This window comes from Gadus macrocephalus, chromosome 8, assembly GCF_031168955.1.
Source record: "Gadus macrocephalus chromosome 8, ASM3116895v1".
Classification (NCBI taxonomy): Eukaryota; Metazoa; Chordata; class Actinopteri; order Gadiformes; family Gadidae; genus Gadus; species Gadus macrocephalus.
In genome coordinates, this window is record NC_082389.1 from 7,963,358 (window position 1) to 7,978,573 (window position 15,216).

The window sequence follows — 15,216 nt, forward strand, 5'->3', positions numbered from 1 at the left end:
CCAATGACTTCATCCGGGACCTCCATGGTCTGACTGGACACGAACAATAGCAGGTCTGTGTCAGCTGGGCCATTTCTAGAATAAAGTGTGTGTGTGTGTGTGTGTGTGTGTGTGTGTGTGTGTGTGTGTGTGTGTGTACCGCTGACCGAAAAGGTTGAGTCACATCCCTTCCTGAGGTCGCCAGTGTGTTCGCTATGGAATGCTGGTGCTCAATGGCCCATGACATCATAGCACCTTGGCATTATATTAAAAAAAAAGAAAGAAAAAGGAAAGCCACAATGGTGAAAGACCTCAGGATTCAGTGGGAAGAAGAGACCCGTCCAGGGCTAGACGTTAGGCACACAACCCCCCTGACCTTCCCCCCGACCTTACTGTGAGAGGATGACATCCTGTCATGTTGCAAACGTCACAGACACAATAATAACCAAATGGACATCAGGCATGGAATGACCACGAGATGACGGGGTTTCTCTAAATAGATATTTAATGATTTAAAACAATGTTGTTACAGACCTAGGGGGGGTGACACAGCCAAGGAAATACATGGAGACGGCTGTGTCGTTGGATAGAGGGCTACTTTTCTGACCTGCCTTTCATTTCGTTTAGAATGTGCGGAATAACACTGTACTCTTCGTTGGCTATCTAGATATCATGCGGACAAAAGGGCCGAAACCTAAAAGGCAAAATGGATAAGCAGGCAAGCGAGCGACGTTTATTACAGCACTGCACGTGGCTGTTGACCAATAGAAGGGAGCGTTGGTTTAAATGACAGTAACCGTTCATGACCACGGAATCCCACTAAATAAACAAAACGCGTAACAAATATATACAGATAATCAGCCGTTAACAAAACAAAATACTGTTTTATTTATATATATATATGAAAGCTAAATCATAATTTTTGACCAAGGATGCGTGAAATCACAGTAAACCTGTAAAAAATGAAACACCGTTGTAACATGAGGGTTTTCCCACGGTCAGACCCTTTAGGGAGGTGGGAGTGTGGGAGTTGACGTAAACATATCCCACACACCGCTCTCCCATCCCAGGGGGGGGGGGGGGGGGGGGGGGGGGTCCCAACCCGGGCTGAACAGAGCGCATGGGCCAGTTCACAACGTCTCAAACTCTCATTGATTTGAAATAAACACGACTATAAAAAAGAAAAACAAAACAAAAAGAAACAGGATACTGACGGTTCACCGTGTCTGTGGGTTGACGGACACTTGCTTTTTTTTTTTTTTTTCTAGGCTCATTAGCGAGGAGACTCCGCCCCCTCTGACTTCCACCTGCTGAGCGGCGGGCATGCCCCGCCTACTGGGTCCGGAGTTGATAATCTGCAGAGGAAATTGACAGATTTAATCAAATGGACCGAAAAGAAAAGAAAAAGGGAGGGGGGGAGGGAGAGGGAGAGGAGGGAGACAGAGAGGGAGGTAGAGCGGAGAACGGAGGGACAGATTGAGTGGTGAGTGCAGCTGAGGATTCACGCCCAGAATGAGCCGAGGACAAGGGAAATGAGAGGAGGATGTTTGAGCAATTACTGGCATTAGCACAAAAAAAAAAAGACCTGACATGTGCAACACTGCTGATATGACAATCAGTAGTACAAAAAGAAAAAAACAGGACAAGAAAAGTTTGGAAACTGGTTGGGCATCCTGGGTTGAGTGGGTCCATATCACACACTTGGATCAGACTTTACTTGATTTGAGATGTTTCTGATTTATACGCTACCTTCCGGTAATGTTTAGGCTACTCAGATGTTGTCGTTTTTATGACTATTTTTTCTTTTTATTTATTTTGAACAAAAAACTAAAACGATGCACTATGACGACATATTGATCTGCATAATGTAGTCATATTTTGATCACAATAGAAATGTAAATAAAAAAATATTAAAATAAGTTGGCATCCTTGCACCTTGTAGGACGTTGCCACAGCGGGCTGCTGGCACGTGTCCCTCTCCAATGGAGTTGAGTTCCCAGCACATTGCGCACTGCGTTGCCCAATGGTTGCCTAACCTAGGGGTACCTAGTGAACTGTTGACCTACCTCCGTTCTGGGTGATGTAGCGCACCCAGGCAGGGCCTGGTAGCCACTCTTCTCAATGATCTTCAGGTAGCGCACCTGACCAAGGGAGAGGGGGGGGGGGGAAGCATCTGTTAGTCAGTACAAAGTGGGAGGGAACATCTGGATCAGTACTTTGTTTTGTCTTTCTTAGCTTCTGCTTCATCTGTTTTTTTTTTTATGTTGTTGAAAAAGTGCATGCATACAGGCACCGTGACATCAATAAATTCACAAAATGTACACTAAAATGATTTTATATTTGCATCAATGTCTTTTGATTGAAAATATTTGCAATGATGTGTTTGGCAATAAGACGTGTCCACCCTAAATAAAGTAGTTGTTGCTTTTCCACGATATTCCCGCCATCGTTCTCCATGGGAGGGGAGGGGGGAATCTTCAAAAACACGGAATTTCAACTCACAACTTCGAGTCAGGTAGTGCAACTTCAACCTGAGGTCAACACATGTGACTGGTACTCAGAACCTTATATCAACGGCCCCTCTGGCCCTCTCGCTGCGTTTCTCAGAGCTCCATCCAGACACGAAGGCGCTGCACTGCGGCTAACGGAGCGGCTATTGTTCTGGCCGCTAGTCCCAATGGGGAACTCCAGCCGTGTGAAGCAAGACACGTTCCACGAATCGTACAGCCAGCGTAGTAGCACGGGTGAGGAAGCTCCAGCGTAAAAAGCTAAACTTCCCCCAAAACAGACGCCTTCACCGAGCGCCTGCAGCTCATTTACATAACTGTACTCGCCGCAGAAGAAGAGAAAGCCTGTGTCAGCACAACCAACCTGGCACTTTCGCAAGCCATTAACCGATAGTGTGAGCACATCGCGGGGAATACGAGAATACGCTCCGAGAATATGAACTAGTGGAGGCCTGGTGCCAGCAGCTCCGAGTGCGTTTCCCATCCTGACTGTGAGAACCTGGTGCTCAGGAACCGCTGTCGCAACGCCTTTGGCGCCACAGTTTGGTCTCCGTTAGAGGATCTGTGACATCTCGTCGTTGTTGATGTTAATAATGAGGCGATGTTAAAAAGCTGCCTGCTTATTAATAATTTCCAAGTATTCCCTGAAAGCATTATTTGTTTCGTTTTTTTTTTTATTCCCGGTGGGTTTATAATGACAGAAGGGGACGGCACTGCGGTAACCGTTGGAAATGGATGGGAAGTGCTGGCCCTATCCGAGGCCAGTTCCCTGGTGAGTCCTTGCTGGTCCACTACCTTGTTATTACCTTCCACTACACACAGCTCCACACACACACACACACACACACACACACACACACACACACACAGAGAGAGAGAGAGAGAGAGAGAGAGAGAGAGAGAGAGGAGAGAGAGAGAGAGGAGGAGAGACAGAGAGACAGCAAAAGAGGAAGAGAGAGAGAGAGAGAGAGAGAGAGAGAGAGAGAGAGAGAGAGAGAGAGAGAGAGAGAGAGAGAGAGAGAGAGAGGAGAGAGAGAGAGAGAGAGAGAGAGAGAGAGAGAGAGAGAGAGAGAGAGAGAGAGAGAGAGAGAGAGAGAGAGAGAGAGAGAGAGAGAGAGAGGAGAGACAGAGAGACAGCAAAAGAAGGGAAGAGAGAGAGAGCAAGGGAGAGAGAGAGAGAGAGCGAGAAAGAGAGAGGGCTTGTGATGGGGGGAGAGAGTCAGGGAGAGAGAGGGAACGTGAGTGAAAGAGAGACAGACCACAGCCACCAGACGTATGACGACACAAAAAACGCACGCGCACGAAAAAAACAACTTTGAAAAATAGAAAGAAAACAACTACACACAGACGTGGGATCAGCATTTTCCCCGTGCTCAGCCCCGGCAGTTAAACATGCAGGAGGGCCCTGGCAATGAGGGCCGAGTCAGCACAACGCCATCAAACGCAGCAACCGCCGCAAATATAAATTACGGCTGGCCGAGGGAGAAGGGTAAGTAAAGGATGCTAGCGTGTATCTGCGCTAACTACAGACTACAGCTGTGGCCTGCGTGGGCTTATCTCAGTTAGCGATCCCCCCTCCCCCCCCCCCCCCCCCCCCTCCCTCTCCTCCTCCACCAGTGGAGTACATGATGCCGACTTGCCCCCCCCCCCCCCCCCTCCTAAAAAAAAGAAAAATCGAATAAGAAGTTGGAGCGCTTTCATTACCGAGTGGCAGTGTTTAAAAGTTCATTACGCTTTAAAACTTCCCATCTCCTTGTTAAATTCTTGAGGGCGGGAGCTAAGCCTCCGTCCCACACGCGCTTTCGTAGACGCGCACCCCTACACTTAGTGGTGGCCGTTAGAGCGACTTTCTCAGGCTTTGATATTTGCATGCGTTTAATTAAACTAACGAGACCCCCAGCCACTCCCCCCCCCCCCCCCCTGGCTCTCACGTACAGTGTGGCGGTACCTGTCGGCTCCCCCCCCCCCTAGTCCGCCACCACCGCTCCGACATGAGGCGAACGCCCGACTCCACAGGAGGTTTTCCATGGGAACCCGGTGTGTGTGTGTGTGTGTGTGTGTGTGTGTGTGTGTGTGTGTGTGTGTGTGTGTGTGTGTGTGTGTGTGTGTGTGTGTGTGTGTGTGTGTGTGTGTGTGTGTGTGTGTGTGTGTGTGTGTGTGTGTGCCGCCGGTTTCCCCGGAGACACCGGGGACTTGACCTCAACGTGAATGGACCTTGAGGGCTTGCATCCAAAGGGAACCTCGGTGCACGTACAAATAAAAAGGGAGCCACATCATCAGCACCACAACAAGACGCCAGCGCAGGCCGTGAAGTGTAGACCCCCCCCCCCCCCCTCCGGGGGACGGTGGACCACAGGTCTATTCCTCTGCATTGTGTGGAAACAATGTGGCCACCTCGTCCCTCGCGCACCACTTCTTAAAGAATGCCTTCCAGCCCCTGAGATACTTTCTTTAAAAAGATCCGACGTTCAGACGCGGGCCCCGCTCTGACCACCTGCTAGAATGTAACCGCCGTATTTATTCGCAAGAACATCCTCGCCGGCCGACGGATCCCAGCCCACGATGCGTATGTGCTTTCCGAAAGCATCTGGTTGATTCGGTTTGGGAAAAAATGCGAAGATGAAAAAAAAAAAAAAAAAAAACAGGAAGGAAGAAATAAAAAGGGAGAAAATCAAACGAAAAGTAGATTACGCTCTGTCAGCTGCCCATTTAGCGTTGAGTGATGAGCAGCGTTCTGATACGCCAGTACAAACGCCCTAGGACAACCGGCGTACGTTTCAATTAGCTCCGGGACGGGGGCCCGCTCCTTTCGAGTGGGCTGTGGCAGCGTCCTCGCTCCGCCTTAATCCGGTTTTCACGACCCGTCCAGGGAAATGACGGTGAAAACGACCGTCCCTCAAAGTCTCATATTCTGGTGACATTTTAAATGGTAGTCGCAGACAAAGTTCACAAAATGGCACGGTGTAGCTCATTTCTCAAGCAATGTTGTAGCATTTAACAAAAAAAAAAATGATATACCTCAATTACTTTTACCCACATCGGCTGATATTTATACAAAAAAAAAAGTATTCCGAGGTGAAATGTTATCAGGTATGAAAAACTGGGAAACATTTTGCCGTATTTTATACAGCGTATATGCAAATCCAATTCACTCTTCATTGCTTTTCGACCTTCTCCATCTCTGCAAAGTCAGCAAAGAAGAAGAAAAAGAGACAAGAAAGGCTTCCCCTTTTCTTTTGAGGCTCCACCGTTTACTGGCAGCCAGTTCCTCACATTCACACATGAATCCATGTGCCTGCAAATATAACGATAGGACGTGGTGAAATGGATAGCACATCAGTTGTACATCCCATAGCCATCCAGACCCCGTCCAGTTAACAGGTGCTTCTTTATTACTAAATAACCTTTTGGTATTGAAAAGACTTAGGATTCTTAAGCTCTAAAGATGATACTGGTGTCGCCTATAAATTAAAAACAGAACAGTTTATTAGGAGTAGAAATGATTCAAGACAAAAGTAAACCACTGCCCTCCGACGACTAGACACTGATCTTTGAAGATCTGTTGCCCTTCTGGCCAACACAAGAATATGTTCAAACATGTCGTTTACCTGAAGTTGTGTGGGCTTGGTACAGCTGGGACCCTGTTTCAGAAAACTGGATTTTCAAGTCCGATGATAAGTCATTGATATCTTGAATGTTTGAGCATAAGGATTAATGGCACAGAGGAGACCTAGCTGGCATTGCCCTGACAAGTTAAGCTCCCTAATTAGCCCGGTCACAGCCCGGTTCTGCTTGAGTAATCCACACCCACGCCTGCACCAATGACCACTTTATCATACTTAAAACTTTATCATAGTTTACATTTTATATTTTCTACCTAGAAATATTATACTTCAGTATATGCCACACATGAACCTCCTAAGATGGCGCAATTTGCTTGACTCGCTATCTCGGGACATTGGGCAATATCCCATGATTGAGATCTCAAACTCGGGATATTGTTTTCATTGCAAAATGTACCGCTATGCAAGTCGACACGCTGAGGAAAATAAACAGCTAATAAAAACAATTAAATCCTGGCTTTTTTATTTTTGTCTTGAGTGTTCACTCGTAGTATATACTAAAACAATTATTCACCTCAGGGTCCGTGAATTGTGGGGAATAACCCTATTCCCCACATTTCACTTCGCCTTCGGCACATAATTGTTAAATATACGACATTAAGAATATGTTTCTGCATGTATTCTTTATCATTGGTATGGCATGCCTTAACAAACTTGAATCTCAAATAACACAATCTCCACTATAAGCCTTCAGAAACCTTCTAAATGTTCTCCACATGACTTGCTATGAATTTATTCATCCAAATTTGTGAACGCTTCGATGATCCCATGGGAACTACACGTAATACAAATAGCAAAACAGCATGTGCCCAACTATCGCGCATCACCATGCCCTTGTACCTGCACACAACAATCCTCCGCATTAACTCCATATGCAACGTCTCCTTTCCCCACTTCAATGTTGTGTAATTCGACAACGATGCAGCAACATAAATACTGTAGTATAGTCTTGGTGCACCACAGAAAGCCTCCACGGCAACCTCTTGCCACACTCAACCTGTTATGCATCCACTTCTCCTCGTTAGCGACCACTGTTGCAATCCACGATAAATGATCGTGGATTAAACCCTTATGCGGTGCACGCAGTCGTACATTGCGGCTCCCCTAACCTGCTTTCCAGCACAGGCCACACATCAGTGACCCACGTGGCTGAGGCCGTTCCCGGCAGGTAGAGGCCTGACGCCCTCGGCTGAATTCACCCTGCGTCACACAGGGATGAGTACTACTTTAGCGCTGCAATACCCGCAGCTCTTGCCATCTACCGAGTTCCTCAAAAACGCCAGAGGCAACGTACTTGTGCAACAGGGTTCGGCATGTCCTGGGACGGCCTGTTTGTGTGACCGTTTGTTTGTTTGTTTGTTTGTGCGTGCAAAACGGGCATGCTGTTTACGTGCGCAAGTGTGGGCGTGTGAGTGCGTGTGCGAACGGGTGTGCCGTCTGTGTGCGCCCGCGTGTGAGGGGGTGTGCGTGTGTTTGTGCGCATGTGGGCGTGAGGACGAGAGAGCTGACCTGGATGCCTGACGTGGTGAAGTACGGGATCTCAAACTTGACACTGATGGGCGGCTTGCCCTCCTTGTCCTCGGCCTCCACGCTGGGCAGGCCGAAGTGGGCGCGCATCAGATACTCCTTCCCGCCCTGCCGGGAAGAGAGAGGAGCACACACGCCGCACTCGGTCAGAGAGTCCCTGTGGCACACTCTTAAAGTGACCCGTCACTCTTAAGGTGACGGGTCACTTTAAGAGTGACGGGCCTGATGTAGTGCCACACAGGACGGGGCGCTGGGGGGCTCTGGGGGGTGCGCTGCGGGGCTAGGAGACTCACGGGGAAGGACTTGATGGACCACACTATCTCGCTGTTCTCCGGCACCCACTTGACGCTTCCCACCGTGGTCTTGAATTTGGGCGAGTCTGCGTCCGTTGGCACAGGAATGTGGATCTCCACGTTGTTGGCTGTCGACCGCCTTTTGAATTGGCTCTTGGCCTGAGACGAGACAAAAACACAGAGCAGAACACAAGGCCAGACAAAGGGGGATGGGCCGGTCAGGTTGAACTTGATCTGCGGCTGGAAGATCTAACGTTTTATTAATTGAGGCGTTCAATGGAATTCCTTTCAGCTTGTGTTGCAGCTCATGCAACAAATAGGCCAGACGCATCAGGAAACGCAGGGTTGGCCTCAGATAACCTCACTTGATGCACAGCTGCTGCTTCAGGCAGAAGGATTTGAATACACTATACGGTCACGGTGCAGTGTATACCTTCCTCAAATAGAGAAGACTCATGTTATGTCCTTTGTAAATCGACGGAACCAACCTTGATCATGTACTCGATTCGACTGTGCGAGTGCTTCTCAATGACGGACTCGATCCAGATGAGTGGCTTCACCTGCAACAGACATCCAGCAACATGAAGCGGTCCTTCCAGCATTCCGCCTTTTACAGCAAAGGACATAGAACATCGTCGCCCCCTAGTGGACAATGTGTCAAAGTACATTCCAAGAAACGCATGGCATCAGTTTTATATAAGGAGCTTAAAAAGGCCTCTTTAATCACCAGGTGCGAGTTTGATGAGCCATTACAAGCCATTGAAAAAACTGCCCCTCTTTGACTAGGTGACATCACAAGTGGAAGTGTCCACCTATATGTGTGATGGATGAATAAGCTTTACAGTTGCTATTGTACACCAGGTTGTCTGGTAGACTGAGCTAATGACTCTGTGAATCTGCCTAAAAACCGAATCAAATCGACTTTGTGGAAGCAGAGGATTAGTAGCCAGAAGCATCATTGAGTGTTCATACACACAGACCCATGGAACAAAGCCCTTCAAAAAAAGTAGCACGAGTGGCCAGGGCCTGTGTCCCCACAAGACCGGTGTGGGAGAGAGAGCACTAAGCCCTAATCAGTCAGGACTGGCCCCCTGGGAAGGGGTTCGGGCGGACCCCCGTGACCCACTCACGTGAGTGTTGAGGCGGTAGGACATGAGCTCAAACTCGCCGTCGGGGGGGATGAAGGAGATGGTGCGGTCGTTCTCGAAGCGCGACAGACGCACGCACTGGTGGAACTTCACGTCCTCCAGCTCCACGGATTTACTCTTCCCTCCTGCAGACGAAGAATTAGACAGCCAATCAGAGAAACACAACCAGTGTATCCTTGGCGTTTTTTTTATTTGGTGAAATGTTCTTTGTGAGACGTTATTATATGTACTGCTGCTGTACACACACAGTACAATTGTCATATTGTGTTTGTATACTGTTTGAGCATGGATCGATTGCTTAGTCAAGATTCTGAATATTGCAGCCTGTTTCGCAGATTACTGCAGCAGAGCTCTCACTCAAACCTGGAGCCATTTTTAGAACGGCCAAGGGACATTAGTCCCTTGAAACGAAAAATAATGGTAAAAGGGGTCCAGGTTTAAAAGTACCAAAGTTATACTCTCAGCCAAATAGGAAGTCAGATTTTTAAGATAAATATAATATTTTACATTCTTAAACAAGGGGATATGCATTCATCAACAGAGTTATTTGTCAATTTAATGTTACATTCGTAATGTACATTTCATACTTTTACTGTTCGTAATGATATTGGAATTGTACACATCAAATGATAACCAACCATTCTCACACAAATACATAAGCAGATAGCAAGGACAAATCAGCTGCAGTGCTCTAAACTTTTTATTTTCTGCCAGTGGCATACCAACATATCCAAAGTAATATCTGCTACTATCAACTATTCTGCTTTAATCTTTTCATTTTATTTTAACAACAACAATAACAAAGAATCACCTGGCCTTCACACAATATGTGTCCGCAAATGCGAACAGGGTAGTCTGTGAACAAGGTAGAGTGAACTCACGTCCGGTGTTTTCAAACAGAACCTTGTCGTTGAGCCCCAGGCGCAGCTCTGGCATTCCAGAGAGGAAGACACGCATCTTGATAGAGCCCACAATCTCACTCCGCAGGACATTACCATTGGCACTAACCTGAGAAACACAGACAGAGAGAGTCAGAAGTCAGCCAGACCATCCAAATTAACTACAGGCTTAGTTATGGTTCCACGTCACAAGGGGGTTACGGACCCATTACGTCCTTGTGGACACTCCTAGCATCCATCGCAACGGCCTGACGTGCGCCTCCCAAAATGTGTAACCTTGCGTCCAGGCGACACAGCAGAAAGGGCTGTGATTGTTCCTCTCACTAAAACGCGATGCAGAACCAAAACAGGTTTACGACTGCGTCGAAGCGTCCGTGACGTGTTGTCATTGCGTCGGGTCGACGTGGAACAATAACTGAGCCTTAAGACGCAGGCCGAGAGTGTGACTGAAAGTGAGCTGAGCAAGACAACACCCTTACGAATTCCGGGTAAAAAAAGTGTGTTTGTGAACGCCAAACCATAGGTCGAAGTCTGTCAAAGGTGACCCAGTACAGGAAAGCTTGGTACTTACCAGGAGGTTGACCGACTCAATCACGTCCAAGAACACCTCGTTCTTCCGGTACTTGATGCCCTCAGAACGCCACGACACGGCGTTGGTGACGGTGGCAGGGGGCCTGGGGGCGCCGGTGTCCAGCTTGTGTCCCTCCTGGGTGATGTACCTGGCAGGTCACATGCACACAAATGAACACCAGACCAGCAAAAGACAGTCTCCCAGGGACAATGAGAGTCCTAGAGACCTGTGGAAAGGCTGTGCATACAAGTGACAGGCTGGGCATAGATATCTTATAGGTAAAGCAACGGAGACTTTTGCAATGTCTTCATCATGTGCTCATCCCTGTATTTGTTATAATATTTGGATGTGGGTTATTGCAAATGTTGCTACCAGCATAGCATCATCTGCAAGTAACACTTACTTAAAGTGTGCGTTTGTACAAAAACACACTCTTAATATCGAGATAATATTATATCATAATATTAGAGATTGAGTCAATAAAGAGGTTATGTTTGATCAAGGGGTAGAAGAACTGCTCATATTTCACTGTGACTGACTCTGGAATAATACATTGTGTAAAGATTACTCACTCCTGTAGGATTTTGCTGTCTGTGGTTTGAGGATAGCCAAAGTCCATGAGCTCATCCATGAGCTCGTAAATGATGACAAAGTTATCTCTGATGCTCTCCTCTTCCAGCTCCTTGAAGTACTCAGAGAACACCTTGAGGAATATTAAAACATGCATGTTAAAGCTTCTCCAACAACTGCTGTGTTCCAATTTCACTGGGTTTATTCTGTGCCTTATAAAAGCTGGTTTTATTTGATCAACATGGGTACCTGGATAATCTTGTACAGGAAGGAGAAAACCAGGGAGACGCTAGCATTCTTCTTCGACGTTGCAACCACTTGGGGGGAGTGTTAAGTAAAATCATTTAAACGAACGTGTAGTGAAGTTGCACAGCAGCAAACATAAATTCATTTTGACGGACACACTAGAAACGACCCGCTGCTGAAGGATACGATAGAGGTTGTTGTGTTTGATCCACATGAAGCGGACTCCGCCGTGGGACAGGATGGGGGAGAGAGTCCCCTCCTCTTCCTTGTCCATCAGAAGTGTCATGAAGTGCTCGATCTCTGACATGTCCACATCTCCTCGGTAGTTGCGGCACACCAGAACCTAGTTTACCCCAATAATCAACACATCCAGAGATATGACAATGTGACATGATGGCTCAATTGTCGGACCAGCTAGTAAGGGCGGTTGTCTAACTTACTATGTTATGCTCATCTTGGAAAACATAAACAATGGGACAATCATTGTAAAATCTAACTGGTCAGGCAAATAAGTGTATTTTCTGCCAATCCTTGATCTAAACAACATCTTTGGTGCGTCCACGTCACTTGATTAAGTAGTCTTTCATTGCAACAGCTGTCAACAAGGAATGCATAAGCTAGCTTATCTGTAGCAAGGAGTTAGCATGATCAGAAGGCAGTTCGTAACAATACATTACCTTTCCTTTTAAATCCAACACGTACACCGCACTTGCAGACATCTTCAACACAATACCGCCAAAGCGGCTTATCAGTAAGCGTTTTAAAATTCAACAAATGGTGCTTGTAGAGCGTAACACTTATTCTGACATAGTATTGTAATGAGAACTGAGGCAAGAGACCCTTCCCTTTTTTTGCAACAAACTACCTGAATGTGCCGTTGGCGCCCCCTATGGGACAGGAGGGGCTGTTTCATCATTTGTCTATTGATACATATATATATATATATATATATATATATATATATATATATATATATATATATATATATATATATATATATATATATATATATATATACTGTGTATACAAATATATATATTCATATACACATGTCTGTGTATATATATAAACAGATGCATACATATATTTGTTGTGTGTGGATGTGTGTGTGTGTGTGTGTGTGTGTGTGTGTGTGTGTGTGTGTGTGTGTGTGTGTGTGTGTGTGTGTGTGTGTGTGTGTGTGTGTGTGTGTGTGTGTGTCTGTGTCTGTGTCTGTGTCTGTGTGTCTGTGCGTTTGTCTCTTAGTCTCTGTGCTGTCCGCAACGAATACGAATACCAAGACAAATTCCTAATATTTGTAAATGTATTTGGCAATAAACCTTTTCTGATTCTGATTCTGATCATTTCATTATGTCTATGGAGCGGCTGTGAACACCCCCTTCCTCATTCCATTGTAAGACCTGTGGATAGACCGCAGGACTCTTGTTCAAATGCCTCCGCTAAGCAGATTAAGGTCATGCTAATGAATCAGGCCTATGGTGACTTATGAGGCCCCGTGCTCAAGGCTTCGCCGGTCTCCATTCAATAACCCTGCAGCCCAGAACTGTGAAATCAGACCCATGAGTCAATGGAGATACATCAGACGGTTAGAAACTAACCGCAAAAAAATACTTTGCAGCGTTTTCCACATTGCATGTTTTCTTATTATTATCAGGACCTTTATGTTGGCCAGCTGTAACAAATTCGATTTTTTTTGTATAGAATTTCTAATGAGAATGTATTTCTCATAATGGTGCCGCCAGTGCCAGTGAGTAACTATGTGTACTGTTGGATATTATGACACTCTTGAGGGACTACATGCTCAGATTAAAAATGCATTGAAATAGTTACAGGCTTAGAATCGAACCACGAACAAGCAGAAATATCCATATAGATTCTGTAAGAAATGTCAGTATCTGTACGTGAAGAGTATACCAGATACTCTTCACGTACTTGTAATCAACAAGTCCTGTCTGTATACAAACAGTGTTTGCACCAGAATCATTATGAAGGATTCTACAGGCATTACAGTTACACACGAAAACACACACACACACACACGCACGCCCACACACACACACACACCCCCCCCCCCCCCCCCCCCCCCCCCACACACACACACACACACACACACACACACACACACACATGGGACCAGTCTCAGGGTTAAAAGAAGCAGTGGCCTCAGCATTGTCACTGAGGGACAACTCTGCTCAACTTGCCTCAGCTCGGCCATGGAACGAAAAGTCTGTCATGTACTTCTGGACTTAAGGATGAGTAATCGCTGACAGATGTTATGTAAATATGGAAAAGTCACACAGATCCGCCAAGACAAATCCCTCTTGAGGTTGAACTGAGAAGTATGTGTGTTTGCGTGTGTGCGGTTGTACTTTGTTTGTGTTGAATAAATGTGTGAGTCTGTTGTTTGCCCATGTCTTGACTGCCACAGTGTCCAGTGAGGAGTGAAGTACAGGTTGTCTGCAGTGGAGTCTATTCTTATAATTTGGAACAGGGGAGGAAATGGATACAAAACCAAGGCCATGGTTTCATGCAAGCAGGATAAGCAAAGCAACATGAGTCACTGACCACAGTCCACTAAACACCATAGTCGGCCACAAGCAGAGAAGGCATTTTCCAGATTTCTTTATTCAATATATATATAAATATGTGTGTGTGTGTGTGTGTGTGTGTGTGTGTGTGTGTGTGTGTACGTGTGTGTGTGTGTGTGTGTGTGTGTGTGTGTGTGTGTGTGTGTGTGTTTGTGTGTGTGTGTGTTAAAACATTTACTATTGCTTAGACGTTAAATGCATTGACGTTAAATGCCAAGGGTCAATCGACTTATATTAATTCATAGGTAGCCCTCAGAGCTCATAACCAATTAAATATTACAGAAAAAAACAAAAGAAGAAAAACATCCTTGAGTTGATTCCTGAAGTCAAAACCAAGTGTGCTTCTCTGCTTGGCCAGCAGATTTCGTCAGTGTGTTCCTATGCGTCACCATGTCCAACCCGTGTGCTCTTGTCTCACTGCCCCTTTAGGTGCGGCAACCAGTATCTGCTGCTGTATAACTTGTTACCAATGTGTATGCTCAGGGTCTGCATATGTTTATTTAGTAATCTATCGTTTTCATGGTCGTTCTCTCTGTTCCACAAACATAAGAATCAAGGTCGTCACAATGTAGGCCGATTGCAAAAGCAAATCAGCTCATTTGTTCGCCCATTTATTGGCAGCTATAGCGTGTCGTCACGCGTATCATATTGTAGTGCATGAAGAATTAAAGAAAAAGATAGCTAATCACAACATTGTTACACTCCAAAACCATACATATTTGTTATGTCTACTCTTGGTTAGTAATGTAATAGAAACAGAGAAACTGTAGAAATTATTTGTAAGTTAAAACATGTTTGGATTACCTGAGTGACCTTTTGTGCAATCCAACTAATGTTTCACCACTTCTGTCTCATCCAAGTCCATTAACCAAAGTCTCTGTAGTCTGAACACGTCATGCCCTGGCCTGACCCTAGTACTGGCAATGAGGGATGTTCAGGATTTTTACCCAATAAGAGAAATTCTGAGAAAGCGCTTTTCAACAATTTGTCAATTCTCAATTTTATTTGCAACTCTTAGAGCTCCCAAAGCTGGAAAAGGGGTTTGAAATTCACAGGTTTTTATATGCAAAGTAGAACTTAAGACACTTTTCCCAGTTAAGGTACAAATTAAATAACCTTGTCTTGTCTAATGTTTGATTTATTTGCCAAAATCCACAATAAACAAAAATGAAGCTATTCCTCTCCGAGCACCTTAGAGGACTACAGGATGTCTTACTGATTGTATACCTCTCTTAATGCGCATGCATTAAACATGACAAGCTGAA

At 45.8% G+C, this 15,216-nt stretch overlaps 1 protein-coding gene across 1 annotated transcript; it reads right to left on the reverse strand.

Moving 5' to 3' along the window:
• Positions 1 to 466: 466 nt before the first annotated feature.
• On the reverse strand, positions 467 to 12,229 carry ap1m1 (adaptor related protein complex 1 subunit mu 1). The gene is given in 13 exon segments (XM_060058574.1): positions 467 to 1,334; positions 2,046 to 2,075; positions 2,078 to 2,120; positions 7,619 to 7,744; positions 7,930 to 8,088; positions 8,418 to 8,489; positions 9,060 to 9,202; positions 9,959 to 10,085; positions 10,548 to 10,695; positions 11,120 to 11,250; positions 11,367 to 11,434; positions 11,550 to 11,706; positions 12,041 to 12,229. Coding segments are annotated over 13 exon segments (1,269 nt in total). The 5' UTR covers positions 12,083 to 12,229; the 3' UTR covers positions 467 to 1,311.
• Positions 12,230 to 15,216: the final 2,987 nt, after the last annotated feature.